This window comes from Xiphophorus maculatus, chromosome 21 (genome assembly GCF_002775205.1).
Source record: "Xiphophorus maculatus strain JP 163 A chromosome 21, X_maculatus-5.0-male, whole genome shotgun sequence".
Taxonomy (NCBI): Eukaryota; Metazoa; Chordata; class Actinopteri; order Cyprinodontiformes; family Poeciliidae; genus Xiphophorus; species Xiphophorus maculatus.
Window position 1 is genome coordinate 21,050,317 of NC_036463.1, and position 21,328 is coordinate 21,071,644.

General features: G+C 44.2%; 1 protein-coding gene across 1 annotated transcript in view; it reads left to right on the plus strand.

The window, feature by feature from the left end:
- The window catches only part of zeb1 (zinc finger E-box binding homeobox 1), a 63,591-nt gene extending 46,582 nt beyond the window's left edge, over positions 1-17,009 (plus strand). Inside the window, exons 2-8 of the mRNA XM_023326407.1 lie at positions 647-802; positions 6,914-7,075; positions 7,886-8,088; positions 9,434-9,539; positions 10,106-11,799; positions 13,121-13,301; positions 15,257-17,009. Of these exons, the coding sequence (XP_023182175.1) occupies positions 647-802; positions 6,914-7,075; positions 7,886-8,088; positions 9,434-9,539; positions 10,106-11,799; positions 13,121-13,301; positions 15,257-15,951 (3,197 nt within the window). The 3' untranslated portion in view covers positions 15,952-17,009. The remainder of the gene's footprint in view (positions 1-646; positions 803-6,913; positions 7,076-7,885; positions 8,089-9,433; positions 9,540-10,105; positions 11,800-13,120; positions 13,302-15,256) is intronic.
- The last annotated feature ends 4,319 nt before the right edge of the window (positions 17,010-21,328 follow it).

Here is a 21,328-nt window from a genome sequence, read left to right on the forward strand (position 1 = left end):
CAACACGCTCGGCGCACACACAAACACACATGCTGCTGAAACGGATGGGGTGTGTGAGGAAAATTTACTCCCTGTAATAACCCTCTCTCTCTCTCTCGCTCCTCTGGCCGCCTCTCTGCGCGCCTCCTGGCTCCTTCAGCCCATAACACAGGCGACCACATCACACCGACTCCCACACAGCCCTGAAACCACTTCAGCCTGCAATCCAGTGATCTCACACACATGTGCATGTGTGTCTGCATGTCCAAGTGCGAATTTTCTCTGCTCGCCTGTTGCTGCAGGGTTGGTTGTCACACCTAAAAGAGGCCCCTGTTCAGCAGGTTGTCAGTGTCTTAGCTGTTTAATCCAAATCTTTTCCCCATGGAGGTCATTTCAAGTTTCATCTCATCTGTCTAAGGCCGACCACGTTCTGTTTAATTGGTGTTTCCAGCTCCCTGCCCCCTCTGCTTCCACAACCAGTCCCTTTAATAGTTTTGACATTAAAACGACATGGTACATATATTTAACCTAGCCAGCTTTTAACCTTTCACTCCCAGCACTCATAATTAAAGACCACACACATCTCATCATGTTTATAAAGCACTCAAATTAGAGTCAGGAACCATGGTACTCTTTCTAAGCTGTGATCTTGTTTCTCCTTGTGCAGTGACCAACTACAACAATGTGCTGGAGGCAGGCTCAGACTCAGACGATGAGGACAAGCTGCACATCGTGGAGGAGGAAGGCAGCCTCGCAGACGGGGCAGACTGCGACAGCACCCTGCCGGATGAAGAGCACCCGAGCGTGCCGAGTTGGGACCCAGGTGAGAACCTCTTGTTATTCTCTGACCGCTGAAAAGTGAACAGAGCTGTCGTTTCTGCTAACCATTACGGTAGGTGGTCATAATGCCGTGGCTCTTACAGTGACTTGTAAAGTTATTTCCACCCTTTGAACTTTTCCACCTTGTGTCATGTTACAACCACAAATTTCAATGTAGTTTTCATCATAGACCTCCACCACAGTCTCAATTTCTTCTGTAATCTCTAATCAGTTTCCTTCTGGATTGGCTTGTAGTTAGCTTCATCCATCTTCCCAGCTTTCATCCCCACACTATGATGCTTCCACTACAGAGTTCCACAGTGAATGACGTGTTCAGGTTCATGTACAGTGTAAAAAGCTCCCCAATACAATGGCGTACAGCCCGGAGTCTGCCCATGGACAGCTGAGAGTTCATAGTCAAGCGCATCAATTTCCTACAGTTCTCACGATAAATGATTTCATTTTCCAAGTTTGATGAGTTGGTTGTTTAGCCCAGTTCTTCTCCAACAAGGCAGCCACTGCACACCCATCAGTGTGGAACCAGAGCAGCAGTTACATTGTGCGTCCTTAAGACGGGTTACGCCAACTCCCAACCTAATCAGCTTGGTGTCACAACAATTATATTTTTAACAACATATTTGAAGGGTGCAAAATTCAAGTGTTTGTTGTATTATAACCAGTCTGTTTAAATGTCTGCCACCTTTCACTGAAAATTGACTTTTTTTCTGAGAACACACCACAGGCTGAGTTATAGTTGCATTTTTAAAAGTTCCCGTTGAGCACTCTCGAGCCAAGCAAGCAGTGTGTCTGAACTTGATGTGTACACGTGTTGTGTTCTCTGAGAACGAGCCGTCATACCCGGCACTGCGACAGTGCGCAAGGGCGCGGATGGTGTGACTGGTGAGCTCACCCTCAAGTTCAGTGTGTCAACTATAAACCTGGCGGGAGCATGTAAAGCAGCCTGGCAGGCTGCCAGGATTATCATACACCTGGGGGATCCCTGGAGGATTGGATTATTTTCTGCAGGTGGGTTTTGATCCAATTATGATCTCAGCTGAAGAGATACAGTCTAAGTTGAGAAATGCCACCCTAACATCTGCACATAGTTATATAGCGGTCTTTGTCTCATTGTGAAACAGAGAAACAGAGAGTAAGGAAACAGGTACTACAAGCAGAGGGGTTGAAACTAAGGCAGGAAGTATGATATTAAACAAAGACAATGCCAACACACAGAGAGACCTTCAGGCACACAAAATAGCCTTTCAAGCCAAGTGTTGGTGGAAAGCTTTACAGCACTGGTGGGCATACAGGGAACCGCCATGAACTCCTTTTTACCTCGAACCGAGTGGAAGTGGCATCAGAAGCAGCTCACTACCACAGGAAGCGCTGATGTCAAGTTCCCCCCTCAGCCCGTCATTCCCTCCCTTTCTGTCGTCTCCAAAACAATTGCGGGTGCTGAAGGATGTCGGCACGGGCTCAAGGCCTCTCCATTGCATGAGGTCACCTAGGTAGCTACAGACGGGTGCCAACAACTGTGACTTGCACATATGGCAGGTAATCAGGTACAAAAATCTCAAAGTTCTCTTTTTGAAGATGTCGACTATACTTTTCTTAGCAACAGATGTACATGAATGTAAACATGGGCAACAGGGTGGGGAAAGTTCAAGCCAACACATCTGAAAATATCCAGTGACATCTCACTTTTGGTCTGAGCAGAGTTTTAGAAATTCCACTCAGATGAATTTGCTTCGGTTTCGAGCATCATGGTTTCAGTTGCGCTGGCACACACGCTGTACATGCACAGTCAAACCACAGACCTGTGCACAGAGCAGCCACCTACTCCCCAGACTCTGCTGTCATCCTCGGCTCGACTCCCCCAGCTACACCTCCTTGCATAAGAGGAAAGTTGGAGGAAGAATAATGTCATTGGTTTTGGCCCAGGATGGAGCACATTAAACACTTCAAAAGCATGAGCTGCACTGAAACAGCTCAGTGAGCTGGCGGCGCTCCATGTTTGTGCCTGATCTGGTCTTCTCACTGCTCTTCCTAACTGTCCAGCCTTCTCCGCAGATCGGACTGATGAAACGCGGGGAAAGCCTCGGCTCTTTAAGCAAACACATCTTTCGTCTAATCTGTTGGGAGAACAGACTCTCTGGTGTGGCCTTGAAAATCTGACCACCACCCAGCAATCTTCTTCTTCACACAGCTCGGTTTGCTTCAAATTAAAGCCTTGACACCCCTTCTCACGAGACTTCAGCTCTCCAAAACCAGAAAGGTGGTTTTTCAGCACTTTAACTTTGTTTACCTCAAATCATTTTCTTTCTTTTTTTAATATCCTTACTGACTATTCTTCTTGTTCTGAATGATTCTTCTTGATTAAAGGGTATGAAAGGCCCCCACCTCACTGTCATTACTCATTGACTCATAAGTGATTATGTAGAGGCGGAGCAGCCCACCGTTGGGGTATGAGTACGCTTGGGGGAGGGACAGGTAGACGGAGCGCTGACCCAGGAGGGCTTCTCCTTTACATTTAATGAGTAGGAGAGAATGATTACATCTGAGTGAAAGAGCAGGGTGGAGCTGGAGAGCAGAGGCACCAAATGATGGAGAAAGTCTGGATATACAGGCAGTTTCTCTCTGTGCCTGCAAACGTATCCCTCCCCCTTGTACTCTTTCACATTTTGAGACAAATCTCATTGCTTTTTATTGGGATTTTACGTGACAAACCATTTCAAGGATTGACGGTGTCTATTGTTGTGTTACCATGATGTCAGAAAGACACTGGAATACACAATTTTCATGAGGGTTGGAAAGAGATGCATGTTTAATAGCACACAGCCAAGGATGAGCAAATCATTCCTCTCCTGATTCCGGAATACCTCATGTCTTCACAATTCTTCATGTCTCCCAATGGCTGGAGATAAAGTAAAGCATTTGTTCCCCCCACCGCTGTTGAATACTTTAGATTCTTTTTCACAAGGCTTTGTCTTGTTTGTCTGCCCCACCAGACAGAATCTATGAGATGTTGTGGATGTACTGCTACAGGAAATAGTGAGGTCATGGGTTGGACAGGACAGGAAATGCATCATGGGCCAGCCATTTTGCAGAGATGTAGGGAGAGTGGGAAGAGACAAAAGCAAGAGAGAAAGAAAAGAAACTTGGTGGTCTGCTGTTTTTTTTCACAAGAACATGCGCTGACATTCTCTCTTGAACCTTCTATGGAGCTCTTTTAACTGATCTTCCACGTGTGCAGCGGTGCATTCACATCCCTGCGTCAGCATGTAAGCGGCCTGCGTGATGTTTCATGTCAGGGGGAGCAGCCTGATAACACACAGCCACCTCAGCAAGGCTGCAACGCCTCCTGGCCCTCTTCTGTACTTGAAAAAGAGCCGAGTGAGGCAAACGAATCACACAGGCGAGGAGTGAAAACAACAGCCTGTCATGCCTTTGCACCACAGAGCCCCAAACGGGACTTCACTTCACTTCACACACATACACAGGCTCAACATTTTGCAGCCTTGAGGTGAATCGGTGTGTCTGAATGCGGCCGAGGGAGCAAATCCCAGCCTGATCAGCACTTCCTGACATTTTTAGCACCACGTCACTCGCTAACATTATTTAGAAATGGATGGAGAGCTTCGATGGAAGGATGTAATACTTTGTCTGTGAAAAGTATTCATACCTTATGTCTCATTCTGCTATGTTAAAACATCAATCTTCAGTGTATTTTACTTGTATTTGGGGAAGTAGTGCATAACTCTGAATTGAAAGTTTCAAGTGTTTTGGGGTAGGTAACAGCTTTCTGCCCAATCACAATCTATAAAATGTCACATATGCCAATTCCAATTTTGACCAATAGTGATTAATTTTGTCTGAAAAGTCGCTAAATATAGCAGGAAAATGGAGTGACTATTTTTAACTGCACACCTGCAGCCGTAACCTGGTGGTTACATCTGCGTTTCAATCCATTTTCAGACCTCTGCGGTAGTAGACAAGATTGTTGGATAAGATCAGTTTCTCATGTAAGTATCGACTGATAGCCGATCTCAGAAAAACTGAAGAAATGAGAAACGACTTATTGCCGCTTCCCTCCTAGAAAATGACTGTCTTACCAATTCTTCTTTGCACAATCCAACTTGGGAGACTCATCACTTTTTCAAGTTGTGCTACAGATCATCAGTTGTATTTATGTCTGAATTTGACTGGGCCATTTTAACTTTTGGACATGCTTCTGCTGGCTGTATGCTTTGGGTCGCTGTCCTGCCAGAAACAGCCTTAAGTCTTTTACAGCCACAGGCAGGTTTTCTGGCAGAAATGCATTCATCTCCGCATTAACGAAAATCCTTGTCCCTGCCAAACAAAAGCATCCCCACACCATCATCCTGCCACCACCATATGTTACCATGGGGTGGCGTACCCAGAGATCTTCCATCACCAAAACCGTTCTCATGTGTGCCACAAGACATCACTTCTTACAGATTTTTTTTCCTTCCAGTCTTCTCTTAATGTCAGATTTGTAAATTGCACAACAGCTGTTGTGTCAACAAACTGAGCTGTGGATTTGAACAGCTCCTCCAGAGTTACCATGGGCCTTTTGTACAAATGTTTGTGGTTGTAATAAAACAAAAACATAACATTCTAAGTGTATGAATACTTTTCCAAAGCTCTGATTTATGACAGGTTGGCAGGGTATGAATACTTTTTCGAAGCTCTGCATTTACTTGTTGCTAATCCTCTGTAAGCCTTAACTTGACAACCAGGGAGTGTTTCCCAGACTGCCAGAGTGTTTCCCTTAACATGTTAGGTGGAATGTGTTAAATGTGTCTCGGGGTATTAGTGATGTTGCTCGGGTCGTGGGAGGAAAGCTGTGTGTATCCCGAGTACAGGATACAAATTCCAAGATGGGCCTTTCTGAGCACCTGCTGCTTTCTCCTACTTTACACACCCACACTGACATGTTCATAAAAAGACGGCCTCTTTGTCCTCATGATCTCTCCGAGGTCTGCAACAGGCCAGCAGGCTTCTTCCAGCAGTCCTCTATAACCATAGCAACAAATGACTGCCGTTGCATTGTTCTGCGGCTTTGTCAAGGCGCCGCAGAGGAAGCTGGACCGAGACTTGTTTGTAAGAGTACTGGTATTCGCTGTGCGTCGGTGAGTCATGAAGTGCTACACCTGTTCCCATCTCTGAGGAGAACACAGCTGGCCCCGTCTCTCCACACACACACACACACACACACACACACACACACACTGTACGCAGTTCTCCAAACACAATTCTCCAATCTCCGCTGAGCAGAGGGAGTTCATGAAACATCTGCCCAGTAAACAGCACTGTTGTATCCACAGCAGGCTAACTTTGCTTTTAGCTGTGAGCTCACCCCTGTAATTATTCTCCGTAATGATCCACAGAGGCAAACTAACACATCCACAGAGGAGCGGTGCTCTGTTTAATTGCTGACGTGCTGTACCTGGTTTCTGCATCCACCTCAGGTAACATTGGGGAGAACTGAGATCAAGAGAAAGGAAGGAAGCTTTCGTGCCTACTAAACTCAGTCCTCAGGTTACGCTCCGATAATGAGCATGTGCGCCGCTTCCAAGCTGAACTCGTGTGATGCGGAGGAAGAGCACGCTCGGCTCATTTGCCAAAGTTGGTCTGAAGGCCGAGCCTCACCTGAGAGCACAGAGCGTGTGAGCGTTCCCGCTTCTTCTCTGTCTGCTGCAACGTTGGAGGAGGAGATTCGTCACCTAATTATCAGTTCCAGCCACAACAAGTACCTTATCTAACACTGTTAATAGAGATTTGCCATTCAGTTCTTACAAAGAACGCCATGCTCACCGTCGCCCCTGGCCTTTGATGCTAATGAGTTTTCTCATCCCTTTGTGAATGTCGGGATGTTTTTTCTTCTTCTTCTTCCTGACGCTGCATGCCTCTTTCCAGTCTGCTGAACATGGGATGATCAAGAGCGCAGACTGTAGGAGCTGCTCCAACCATGGCATACTCTGTGATTTTACGACATGATCACATATGGCATGTGTCAAGAGCCAAAACCGTTCTGCTGTAGCGATCAATGAAGGCTAATCTGTAACGAGTGTGTGTGTTTGTTCCTTTGCAGTGAAGGAGGACTGCGCTTCAGATGGCGAGGATGACGTGAGCACGGACGCCCTGGTGGAAGAGATGCTCCAGCAAGGAGACACGGCCATCATCTACCCAGAGGCCCCAGACGATGACCTCCAGCGCCAGGGCACCCCCGACGCCAGCGTCCATGACGAGAACGGTACCAGACATCACGCCGTAGGCACTGTCCTCAGTCACACTTCACTGTTTGCACTGCTGAGCTCTCGCGCTGTTACAGCACCTATCTAGTAATTACTCCCTCTAGAGGGGATGGCTCTACCTGCTGCCTGTTACACCTCAGGTGTTAACTCCCCTCATTAGCACCAGCCTCTGACATCATTACAGCCGCTACGGCTCCTGGGCTTTTAACTTTTACCTGCTTCCACTGAGGGGGTTGGAGGGAGTGGAGTGTCAGAAATGGCAACACCTGAGTAAATTTGTCACGTTCATGCGAACTCTGACTCACAGCTACCTGGGTGATAATGTGTGTGCATTCCCAGCCACAGCTCTCACCTGGACCCCAGGAAGAGGTGGGGGGCTTAATACATCACTTGTTAACAAGGTAATGCTTTACCTGTGTGGGAAGAGAACAACTTAAACCCTCTGTTGGTCTGGAGCTCAGGTGCAGGTGGGCGACGTGTTTACCAGCCTCATTTTTTCTTACACACACTCCTGATGCACAATAGGCAATCACATGGCTACATCTCAAGAGTCTAAAACTGTAATTTATTTTCCTTGTCAGAATATGTGGAAACAACATGAAGAGAAATCAAAGTGCAGCCAAGGACAGCAAACACCAGCTTTGATCTGCTTGGTTACCTGGCTGCTGTTTACCTGTAGGGGAGGATCTCTCAGTGATCGGCGAAATCACAGAGCTGCGTTACTGTGGCCGCTCAGGCGCAACATCAAAGAGTTTCCCAACATGTGTTTTTAACGCCGTCTCCTCCTCCTATTCTCTTCTTTCATCCAGGAACCCCTGATTCGTTCTCCCAGCTGCTCACATGCCCGTACTGCGCGCGGGGCTACAAGCGCTACAGCTCCCTGAAGGAGCACATCAAGTACCGGCATGAGAAGACAGAGGAGAGCTTCAGCTGCCCAGAGTGCAGCTACAGCTTCGCATACCGCGCTCAGTTGGAGCGTCATATGAGCGTTCATAAGGGAGGACGAGATCAGGTAAAAAGTTCTGTTTGGCACTTAGATGCCGAAAGCTAATTTTGTATCTTGTTTCCAAGGAGAGAGTTTGTAGAAATATTTTAAAGCTGTTTTTTAATAGTTTTCTAGGCTTTCTGAAAGCCACAATAAGTCACAGGACAGATTTAATGTTTTGATTTCCTCAGTTATAAGTTTAAACAATCCATTCAGCCCATGAGGCAAAAAATATACAGTATTGAGTTGATATTTTAACAATTTGAGAAAAAAAATTCTATAATCACATTCAAAACCTTGAATAAAAGACTTAGTAAGTAGTAAAAATAATTCAGACATGGTTTGTTCAGTCCATACACCAATCTAACATGGTCTTGAACATGTTCATGTTTGTTTTTTATTAAATGGAATGTCAAAGAATCAATGTTCAGTGTAGATTATATTTGATCAATCTAAGTATTTTAGAGATTTTTTTTCTACAACTGCAGCACCAGATTCTTAAAAGATACTTTAGAGACAGCAGAAATTTACTAAGTAGATACAAAGCTTTTGTGTCGTTATTTTCTGTCACTTTGTCTCCATTTATTTATTTATATATCTATTAAGTAGAAAAAAAATTATTTACATGAACCCATTAAAAGTGGTGTAGGAATCTTGAAAGCTTTCATAACAGAGAACTTTCAGGCACAGCCAGAAGGCCTTGCTACATGACTCATACAACGGGACAACTAAAGAACTGCTTCCTGTCACACTTCAAAATAAGAGTCCCAATCATGAATCAGAGTTTCAAGTTTCCAGATCTCCTGATAATTTTTTAAACTAAACCATCTATTGTGAAATTTCCACGAGATCCTCTTTTACCGGCAGCACAGTGCATATAGCGCATATCCACTATGTTTCACTGCTGGTTATTAATCAAAAACTTTACAACAGAAAAGTAATTGAAGATCCATTGTCTTGTATCTTCACAGCAGGAGTTAGATGTCTCTACCCTAAATCAGAGACAAGCAATCTTTGTAGAAATACTTAAAACATTGGAGAACTATTCTAAATTACAAAAAACAAAACAGAAGTTGGTTCTTTAAAAGCAAACCACAAGAAGAAGGAGCGGCTTAAGATTATTTAGCAAAACTTCCTGTAATGATTGATATGTTTATTTCATAAATGGCTGTAAAATCTTCTGTAGCTGCTGCAGAAACAGGTTTCTAAAAAAAACTTGACATAAAAGCCCTCTGGTTTCCGAGCACGACAAATAAACATGAACTCTTGCCCTTGATTGATTAACGGCATTGTGATGTGAATTATCAGAGTTCAAAGGTCACACCGTCATAGCTTGTGTGACTGAACAACCCGCTCACCTTTTATCTCGCAGAGGCACATCACGCAGTCCGGAGGCAACCGGAAATTCAAGTGCCCTGAATGCGGCAAAGCATTCAAGTACAAGCACCATCTGAAGGAGCATCTCCGGATTCACAGTGGTGAGAGCACAGCCCTGTCAAATAAGCATGCTATCTGTGTGTGTGGGGTGTGTGTGTGTGTGTGTGTGTGTGTGTGTGTGTGTGTGTGTGTGTGTGTGTGTGTGTGTGTGTGTGTGTGTGTGTGTGTGTGTGTGTGTGTGTGTGTGTGTGTGTGTGTGAGCAGGTCATGTTCAGTGTGTTGTTTTCATGCCCCTCTGCTAGCCACAGATGCTTCAATCTCGGTTGAAGCAGGCTTTATGTTTTATTTATGTTTCCCTGCGTTTAGATCTCCTTCATCATGTTTCGGTGTGTTGGTTCTCCTCCTTAATGTGCCGTAATCATGTTTCTTTTGGCATTATGGGACAGCAATTAGAGACGGGCATTTCCCAGTGGTGCCATTACACGAACGTTTAAGCATCATCGAAATGCATTAGAGCTTTTTCCTGCTGCACCGCTTATAGCCTAGCTTGCTCATTTAGCTTCATTCACTAATGGAAATTGTTCTCTTCCCCTCCCACCCCCCCACCCCACCTCCCGGCCGACTCTGCTTTCCCTCTCTCTGTTTCACAAACTGTGGCTTTATTCAGGAGAGAAACCCTATGAGTGCTCCCACTGCAAGAAGCGCTTCTCCCACTCAGGCTCCTACAGTTCCCACATCAGCAGTAAGAAGTGCATCAGCGTCATCTCAGTGAACAGCAGACAGCGCCTGGGGGGCAGCAGAAACCAGGCCCAGGGTTCACCACCGGGGCTGCCCACATCCCCTTCAGTCCACTGCGGACAGATCAGGGAGAAACTGGAGCACAGCAAGCCCCTCCAGGAGCAGCTGCCTCTCAACCAGATCAAGACGGAGCCCATGGATTACGAGTACAAGCCGGCAGTAATAACGCCTCCGGCCATGGCCGCTATGAATGGTGGAGTTTTCAGCGGAGGTGCTGCTGCCCCTCTGCAGGGTACTGTACAGGCGGTGGTTCTGCCCACAGTGGGGTTAGTGTCCCCCATCAGCATCAACCTGGCAGACCTACAGAATGCCCTCAAGGTGGCAGTGGACGGTAACGTTATACGGCAGGTGCTGGAAAACAACGCCAAAGGCCAGGTGAACTCAGGCCTCACCACTCAAACCCTGCACCCCCCTCAGCAGCAGCTCATCTCAGCCATCAGTCTGCCAATCGTAGGCCAGGATGGGAATGCGAAACTTATTATAAATTACAGTCTGGACCCCAACCAGGGCCAACTCACACCCCATAACCTAAAGAAAGAGCCAGTGTCTCCGGCTCAGAGTGCCGTTGACTCTATCAAGTCCCAGAAACTCCCCGAGGATCTTTCAGTCAGAGGCAACAGGGACCAGGCTCAGCAAAAAGAGGAAAAGACCACTACAACCTGTCTACTGTGTGAGAACTGTCCAGGGGGCCTGGAAGCACTCCATGCTCTCAAGCACTGCAAGAAAGAGGATCTCAGATTGAACGGAGCAGGTTTAGATAAATCTGAGGCAGTTGCTGCCTTGCTGTCAGATGGAGGACTCTGCAACCACCCCAAGAACCTCCTGTCCCTTCTCAAGGCCTATTTCGCCTTAAATGCAGAGCCCTCCAAGGATGAGCTGGTCAAGATCTCTGACTCAGTCAGTCTGCCGATCCATGTGGTAAAGAAGTGGTTTAGCAAAATGCAGGAGGGTCAGATATCCCTGGGCGCCCCAACACCCCCATCAGAAGAGGAGGACTCCTATGAATCTCACAGTGTGGTATCACTGGTCCCAGGGAAGGACACAGCCACTATAAGCAGATCTGTGAGTCAGGAAAGCCCCACAGAGGCTACGCCAGCAGAGGTCAACGGCACTCACAGCTCACCGGCCTCGCCCTCGCCACTTAACCTTACAGCTGGCGGTCCCACCCAAGCCGACACCCCTGAGAGCACTGAGGGACCCCTGGACCTGTCGCTGCCAAAGCCAGCCAGAGAAGAAGCAGAGAGCATGGTGCCTGCAGCCCGAGTTTACCCCTCTGCTTCCTCCCGCCAGACCACTGAAGAGGAACCTCTGAACTTAACTTGCACAAAGAAGGACACGTCACCACTCTCAGCCATGGGGGGAAGCCCCCTCGCACTGTACGCCAACCAGCCAAGTGCCAAACCCCTCGATATTGTAACCACAATGCAATGCCTCCGAGCACTGACCAACAACAGCAACAAACAGACTATTCTGATCCCCCAGCTGGCTTACACATACACCACTACAGCTAACAGCCCTGCAGGGACAGAGACGCACGAAACCATCCACCTCAATGGAATCAAGGTGCGTACCCTTAAATAGCCCCCAGTCTTAATAAAAAAGTTTTATAAACTACACTGTGCTTAGAATATTAGGCACATTAAGCTAGTGGCTAGCTTAGCATGGCTCCAAAGGAAATAAATCAGGTTTAAGTTGCAGTTCTATATTTTCCTTGAAGACAAATTACATTTATTTAGAATCTACTATTACTGTATGGCTGCTGCTTTACAAACATGTGACTTAGAGATTGTGCAGAGAGATTTTCTATGTGGAATTTAGCAGCTAGGAGAGTTCAACTTAAACTTAGGTTTAAATATTATAAAACACAGTCAAGCAATGCAGTCCAGAGCTCTTCTCATTGTTCAGAGCCACAAACACCCAACATCAACAGGTGATAGAGTCTTTCACAACTATCTCCACCTCTTAACCCGCTTCACTAAGGGTACATAAATAAATTGCTCCAGATTTCCTTAATTTTGCAAAATTGAAAATCATCTGATTCTTACAATAGAAATTGATCTTTTCTACCTCTGCAAAGGTCTGAACATCATCCACTGTCTCCTTTTGCTCTGCAGTGAGAGAGGTGTGACTGACAGACACACAATATCACGTCTGCATGTTCAAGGTTAGCAATGGTCACCCTGCTGTTGCCAACTTAGCAACTTTGTCAATACATTTTGCAACAAAGTTGCTATATTTTGCTATATTAAAGCAAAAAACCCCCCAAAATACAATCAGTATCGACCAAAAAATAGCAGTTCTTTCACATTTTGTCTCATTACAACCATTGTCTACCATTACACAATCCATGTAGGGGACACAAAGAAGATGTAAGACATTTTGGCCAATAAGAAAGTTGCTATTAATGACAAAAAAAAAGGTATGAAGGCCTTTACAAGGAACTATATATTGAAACTTTACAGCACTTTCTAGCCCAGAGACTTAATGAGACTAGTCAGGATGGCTATAAACGTGACTGTGTGTTTGCTGCCACTCAGAGGACACGTTCTACTTTTTGTTGCATACAGCATATTGATCTGTTGAATCAGTTTGAAGGCAGCACCTCTGCCTGCTGCATTGATTTCCTGTTGTTGTATTATACCTTAGTGTTAAATGGGTTGGCATAGATCTGCCGTGTAAAACAGAACACAAGCGACGCCAGCCATCCTTTGGCTCCACCGGAACAGGAAGGGCTTGTTGCTGTTGCTCAGACAGAGCTGTGTCTAGCTGATGACTCAGCATCACTCCATGCAAAGTTTCACTGCTGATGTGAATCACTGTGTTGTGAGAAAAAAAGGAAAACCAAACGATAATCAGCATCTTAATGCGATGTCTCATTTCCCAGGAGGAGAGGCTGGATCTGGGCTCAGAGGGATTCTCGGTCGTGGACGAGCTGAACGACTCCGACTCGGGCCCAGCGAGGAAGAAGATGAAGAAGACGGACAGCGGCATGTACGCCTGCGACCTGTGTGACAAGATCTTCCAAAAGAGCAGTTCGCTACTGAGACACAAATACGAACACACAGGTAAACGTGACAGAAATCACACTCAGAGCACAAACCCAGCAAAAAAACTGAGAAAAACAAAAGGTCCCTCAGAACCGGAACCCATCTCATCACCACTCACTGTTGTGCTTGGAAACATGAGTCAGAGAGCATGCGAAGGGGGATTTTGAGCTGGAAGAAGGGTGGACACCTCCATTCCAGCAGGCATTACTCAACACTCACAGAAGAGGTCTGAGAATTTATTTCCACCAACTCCCCACCTCTGCACTGCCAGTTTCTCATGTACAGCTCCGTGTGTTGCAAGAAGCGATCTCTGGTAGTGATTTGGAGCACTAGAAGATGATGATTCCGTGGCCAAGCGCAGGTCAGCGCTCTCAGAGGCGTTTTCTTTTTCTTTATTACTGATACCTGGCTCCGAAGCCCAGTTTTCAGCTCCAAGTGACCTCATCTTAGGTGAAACTAGCTGCTTGTGTTGAAATGTTCTCCTTAGATACACTGATGATGGAGCACACTTTCAGCATTCAGGGTGTAGAAGCGTTTTACGCAACAATGCGGGGGACCTGAGGACTGTTTTTTGTTTTCCACTCATCCCTCCATTTAGTAGAAATAGTTTTTTCTAAATATGTTGGTGCATATTCTATTTTAACAGTATTTTGACTTGTTTGAGTTCTCAAATCAGTTAGTAGTTTAACATGTACATAAACCTCTACTTTAAGTTTTCCCTTTCAGACAGTTGTTATTTTACGTAACCGTAGCAACAATATGGGTTTTTTGTTTGTTTTTTGGGTTGTTTTTTTTTACAAATGGGAGCAGCTGACTAGCAACTCAAGAACTAAAATGATACTTGAACTATGACCCCAAAGTTGTAAAAGAAGTTCCATACATCATTATGAGCAATAGTCACATCCCCTACTCCAACATCTCTCACCATACAGCTGGACTGAGTTAAAGATGAGCTGCAAAAGCAAATGAGGTGGATTAGCAGTGCGAAGTGAGACTGTCATACAGAAACAATCTTCAGTCAGAGGCCTCTTCAGACTCATTGTGAAACTGACTGCTACCAGAGAACCTTCCTTCCCACATCGTCACCATCCACAACGACTTTTTGAAGACATTAGGACGATATGAATCATGACATTTAATTTCCTTGTGGGCTAAGTAAAGCATTACTGAGCTGAATTGAATTGAACATGTTGCATGTCTCAGAGAGAGCTTCCAGCTGAGCCTTCAGCAGGTCTGCTGGTGCTTCTGTAACAGATCCATTAAAAACTTCACCTACTCCATTATTCAGACAATAACTTGACTGAGATTCAGCCGATTCATTTTTTCAAACAACCTAAACAACTAGGTTTAGTTGTTTAGCTTAACAGATTGGACATGAGAGGAAAATCACCTTCCTATACAGTGTTCTGATATCTACTGGTAAAAAAATATCCAGACTTGGAACAAAAACATTTGTGTTTTTTACTGATAAGGATTCCATGGAGTAAAAATTATGTATCAACAGCATTTCAGGCGGCTTATTCTAGATCAGGGGTCTCAAACTCCAGTCCTCAAGGGCCACTGTCCTGCAACTTTTAGAGCTGCCTCTGCTGCACCACCTGAATAGAATAATTAGGTCATTAAGGCTCTGGAGAACTGATCTACACAAAGAGGTAATGAAGCCATTTCATTCCAGTGTTTTGTACCTGTGGCACATCTAAAAACTGCAGGACAGCGGCAATGCAGGACTGGAGTTTAACAGCTGTGTTCTAGATAGTGGACACAGAATGACCACAACAGGTAAAGGTAACAGTAAAGTAGCACCACCGGAGGGCGACAAAGTGCTTCCAGTAGGATCATTGGCTTGTGTTGAATGCACATCATTCAGCTTCAGTGTGAGTGCAGAAGCAGTTTGGGTCAAACTAGAGACAATTTTAAAGTTATGCTTGTTTTTAATGATCTGAACATGCAGATTTTATTTCCTCTCTCGGCAGGGAAGCGACCTCACGAGTGCAGCATCTGCAGCAAGGCCTTCAAACACAAACACCACCTGATCGAACACATGCGCCTCCACTCGGGGGAGAAGCCGTACCAGTGCGACAAGTGCGGCAAGCGCTTCTCCCACTCGGGCTCCTACTCCCAGCACATGAACCACCGCTACTCCTACTGCAAGAAGGAGACGCAGAGCCAGGCCGGAGGACGGGAGAGCCCCGCGGAGGAGGACGGCGAGGTCCCCACAGAGCGGCAGAGGCAGGACACGGCGCCCTCCCTACTGGACTCAGACGAGCGAGGGAGCAGCACCAGGGAGGACGAAGAGAGCGAGGAGGAGGAGGAGGGAGTGGTGGACATGAATGACATCCAGGTGGTTCAGATAGAGGACGAGGAGGAAGAGGACAAAGAGGAGAGAAAGGAGGAGCAGATGGAGACCGAGAGAGAGGACGGAACATTAGAGATGGAGGAGAAAGAGGAAGTCGACGTGAGGCAGGAGGAGATGCGGCGGAGCGTTCAGGAGGAGGAGGAGGAAAGCGACGCCGGCAAAGATGAGGTGACAGATAAGGAGGGAGGTGCAGCCGAGGAGGAGGACGGGGAGGACGGGGAGGTCCAGGAGGAGAGCAGAGGCGAAACGAACCAGAGCGGGGTTTCTCAGGACGAGGAGGAGACGCCGGAGGAGAAAGCAGACACAGACTGAAGCAGGAAGTAGGCTTCTCCGTGCGACACAATCAGACTCCCTCCTCGCCCCGCGCCAAGGATCGGCGTCCGCTCACTCTGACACATCACTACTGTGTAGAAATCCAGGTGTGCCTGAAAAAATACTAGTGACTTTTCCCCACAGGAGAACGTCTCCCTCTGTTTGAAGAACCATTAGTAAAACAGAAAGACGACGACGAAGAAGAGGAATTTTAACGAACAAAAGACATGCATTATACAGACTTTGGAAGCTAGAGCCGACACGTTTTAGATAATGTTTTATTACTAAAACACCTTGGGTCCTTTCTTTTTATCAGTGTTACTAATTTTATCACTCATATTTTAACCTTTAAAAGCTGTACAGTTGGGAGATATTTCTATATCTTTTTATTGCCAATGAACAAAAAAAGTCAGTATTTTGTTAAGTTGGAAGAAAAAAAAAGACAAATCCTGTGCACTACAAGTGGCTCAGTTTACCTACAGGCTGAGTTTTGTTGAACCCCTCAGTATTATTATCGCGCTGCGCCATCACACCGTTTAGCATTACAGTTCAGATTTCTGTTGTTGGGGTCGGACTGAGAGCCTTAAGGAGAGAAACGTCTGAGAGCTAACGTGTTTTAGAACCAGGCAGTATTGATGTTCTTTATTTTTGTTAGTCAAGCTTGGCCGAATCATGATCAATTCCATTTCTGAGTGATAAAAAGTGAGCGTCACTAGAGAGGGTTCCTGAAAAGATTCTAAACTCTTCCCAAACAAAACCCAAAGCCGTTGTTGGCCCATTAGTATAAATGTAAAATAATGGATGGAAGGAAGGATGAATGGATGAGGGATGGATGAATGGATGTGGAAAATACTTGTATCAACTTCCAGACTGCATAGGAACCCTCAACTAAATTCATCACTAAAAACCACTAATGAATTTTCTTGGTCTTCTTGTTAGTAGAATCTGGACACTAAAACAGTTTGGCACATTAGCTCCCAAAAACTGCATTTTGTCTCTTTTTTTTTTTTTTCTTTTCAAATAGCCAACTAGTCGTTCACGAAAAGGAAACTGAAAAGCCAAAATGTCTGCCTTTTTACTCACCACCTCTGATCTCATCCACAAACTTGGAGCCTTATGCAAAAATAATTGTGAATAGATACATAAATCAAATGAGAGAGCATGCTTATATCAGAAGTGCCATTGAACGTTGCTGTTGAAGCTTCCAGCCAACGCCGGGTCCCAATCAAACAATAAACCGAAACACTGTTGCAGACAGAGGAGAGCTTAGCCTGCAAATTCATGTGTTAGATTTTAGACAATTTCTTTTTCCTAATCTGAGTGACTAATAATCAGCAAGCCTGTTGTTTTAACAAAGACGATTGGTTTCTCATCGTGACCGCCTCCTGCCTTCCCTGAACTCGTTCAGCGCACTTGTTTCACGCATCATGAAATCCTCAGTCTCTTCAGGTGACAAAATGAAGTTTAATTTAACCACGTTTTTTTTGTGTGTGTGTGTGTTTGGGTTTTTTTTTACCTGTCAGTATTATTTTCGTCCCTCATGTTGGTTTACGTTCTGTTTCAGTGTGCGTTCTGTACATGTCCCACAGTGGCAGTATTATCCCAACCCCCCCCGACAAGATGGGTATGTCTGTTAAGTTGTAGAGAACTTTTATATTTATGTGTCGAATTTTTTTTTTTTACATTTCTTTACGCTTATTTATTACACAATGTAGTGTACAATACTGTAGTTTGTATTAATGCGATAATATATTTTAGTATGGACAAAAGAAGAAAAGGCGAATAACTGCAACTCTGGAAAACAAGACTCCGGCATACTGAAGTATGTTTTTTGAACAAATGTTTTTTTTTCTTCTTCTTCTGGGTGGAAAAAAAAAATCTCTCACCATGCAAGCCAGAAAATTTGGAACCTGTGACCTCTCTGCATCTACTCTCATGTTAGTTTTCTTTCTCCTCTCCTGATATGAAGCTACTGAACTTTGAAAACTAATTGTATGTCTAATAGCATGAGTGTGTGCCGTCATATTGAACGATGATCCTTAACCACATAGACTTTGCCAAGCCAAAATAATATTGCCGTATGTTCTTATGTTTTTATTTGTGCCAATTTGTTCCTTTACATCAGTGTCACAACCATACCCAGTTTTATATGCCCCCCCTTTTAACAACCTCATCTTTTTTATAATGAATGTTTTTGTTTCTTTTATTTCTTCTTTTTTTTTATGATTCCCCATGTCACAATAAAATGCATCAATTACATGCTCGCTTTGTCATGATGATGTTCAAAATTTTAAAATTAAAATTCAACATTTACAGCTAGAAAAACAATTATTTAAATATAATTGCAATTATATTTTGGCGATTTATTTTGCAACATATTTAAAATTATTTGACTGACTAAATAATGAAAACAAAACATATTCTAAAATATATATTAATTTCTTACTTTTCAAAATAAAATGTCTGAAAGCTTCCATAGCTATATGTTTAAGATGAGCACTCCATTTTAACATTTATTTCATTCACTTTTCTTTTAAAAAGCATACTGTTTGTTCATAAAACTTTTGCAAACTAAAATTGCTGCCTTTAAATAAATGAGTCATATATTTCTAAACATATTACTTTGAATATTACATTATCAATCTTTAAAAACTCTTCTTTCTCATTTGAACAACTATCTAGAGTTTTCAAGTTACTGGTACTTACAAAAATGAATATCTCTTAAAATAATTCAGATTTTTTTGAAGTGGGGTTCTCCTCAGTGACTGTTAGCAGTCATTATCTAACTCTCTAGACTTCATATAACAGAGATTAGTTTTCAGAGATTAGAAATGCAAAGCTGACCTCCATCTTCCTAAAAAAAAAACCTCCAATCCCCAAGAAGGTTGCAGTAGTTCATTCAAAATTTCAGTAAAACTTTGAATGTTACTTTTTATTTTCTTAACTTCTTTTCATTTTTTTACATAGAAGTATAGATATTAGTTCAGATAATGGAGGCTCATGGTAATTAACTACAACCTTTTTAATGGAAATGTTGTAAAGGCTCAGTAAACATAGTTTTGCATGAACTGCTGAAACATTTAGAATGTGCGATTTATATCAACATACTTTATCCACTTGTGGCTTCTCACCTTATGGTACAAAGTAAGCTAATTATTATATCTGCCTGGTTGATTTAAATGGGAACAACCATTTGGAGCACTTCACTGCAACCCACTAAATAACAAATGTCAACTGGTGTCTTAAACACAAATTTGTTGAGTCTGATGGATGGATTACTGGACTTCAGCCATGCATAGTTTTTTTTCAGAAGTGTAAATATTTCTGAACGAAGCAGGTTTGAAAAGCAGCTCTTGACCTTACATCTTGGATCATTGCCTGCCGACCAAGCTCTTCCCATGAGAGTTGTTTTATAAAAATCAATAGCCATATAATCTTGTATGCTGCTCTGTTCGCCACCAATGTTTGTTTCCTTTAACAGGCTGATTAGCTGGTTAGCTTAGCAAAGAGAATCCAGCAGGCGCCTTGAGGTCGATACAGCAACATGCTATCTGTTTATTTAATTACTGATTTGGGTAGAACCTTCTAGAATAAAGGTTCTTCCAGCAGTATGTGAGTTCAAATGTACACCAAAATGTAACACGGTAAAACCTAAAGCACTACCACTTAACTACTGACATACTGTATATGTTAAATTAGCTTGTTTTTAAGAAACTATTCCTACAGCCCCTGAAGACGACTTAAGATGGTGAACCTCACTTATTTTGAAGTGAGGTTCTGTTAAGGTGTTATCAGTTATAACTACCTTTACTTAAAGTAGAAAGATGTTAGTTTACCGTGAACTCTTTGGAAGCTAGTGGGAGCTAACAAGCTAGCCAGATGTTTGCTGTATCACTCCACTTCATCAGCTGGTTTGGAGGCCTTGGTGAATTAGAGGGAATTTTCAAACAGAGACATGGAAAACAGAAGAACATTCCATCTTTGATGCTGTTGCACAATTACCGTCTGTAATCCAAACGTTTTCTCCGTTCTTGGCGTAGCTAGAGGAGCCTGACGAGTCTCAATCAGCTGGAATGACCCAGCCAAAAGACTCGACCAACATAATCACACTTAAAACAAAATAATTATCTAACATATTGTTAGTTCCCATTGATTTGAACCGCTACAAAATACAGTAACATCCTTCTACAGAAAAGTAGAACTTCACTTAAAAAAACAAAAAAATCAAGCTAACCCTTTAAAATCAGTCATATTGTTTCCTTCAGTGGTTTAGACAGTAACGTGATCCTATGTGATTGTGTTAATAGCTCATCCTTTTCCATTGAAAGCATCATATCGGTTTCCATACTTTGTAAAGTCAAACTAATTTCAATATAGACAAATGTAAATAAATTACCTGCAGGCCTCTGACGAGGCAGACCCTTCCAGTCCAGCCTGGTGGGTAGCAGCTCAGCCCAAGGTCAACTCCATCGATCCAGATCAGGTTTCCAGAAGGGCAGGCCCCCCCTGCCCCTAACAACCCTCCTGCACCCCCACCACCATGAATTAATAATGGAATGGACCAAAAATCCATAGTTTGTGGAAGAATAGGAAAATGATACAATAGTTGGAGAACATATTTTATTATAATTGCCATCGCTGTTTTGCCGTCTCAGTCCAGTTTCAGCCTATGTTCTGTCCACAAGAACCCCCTGTAGGAATTTTTGGCGGAAGCTCCATGTTTTCCTTTGATGCTGCTGCTGCTGCTGACTCAGTGCATTTGTTTTACCAGATGACAGGTGGGGGAGGGTGGAGGCTTCTTCAGCCATTGATCGAGTGGAACAAATCCAGATAACACAACTGCATTTACAGGAGTTTATGCTAACGTGTGTTGGGGAAAGACTGCTTGACAGAGAATGATAGAACAATCTGGCAGAGGTTCACGTTGTCATCATGGTAAATGGGCCCCTTGAGTTATCTACAGGAGGGGGATGGTGGTGAAATAATACTTTATAGCGGAGCGTACACTGTGACATTACAGCATCCAACAGCTTCTTGTAATTGTAGCCATTATAAATGTCTTTAACAATTGTAAGGGAAGAGCTGATGCTCTGCGCACAAACTCCACAAAGGTCAACAGTGTGCAGCCTGTGGCTTCACGTGCGCTCACAATGCAGGGCTGTTTTACAAGCTTTTGGCTCAATCCAGGACTTTAAGCCAAGATACTGCCATATGTTCTGCTAGGCTCAGCATTTCAAAGGAAAATTGAAAAGCTATAACTGCTAAGAGGATATGCGGTGCCGTTGCCAATAACGGCGCGAAAGCCTGATGAAGTATCATGGCTGCCGGGGCTGTGACACCGAGCCAAGCCCCGGGGGCTCAGGCTCCCCGGGGAAAT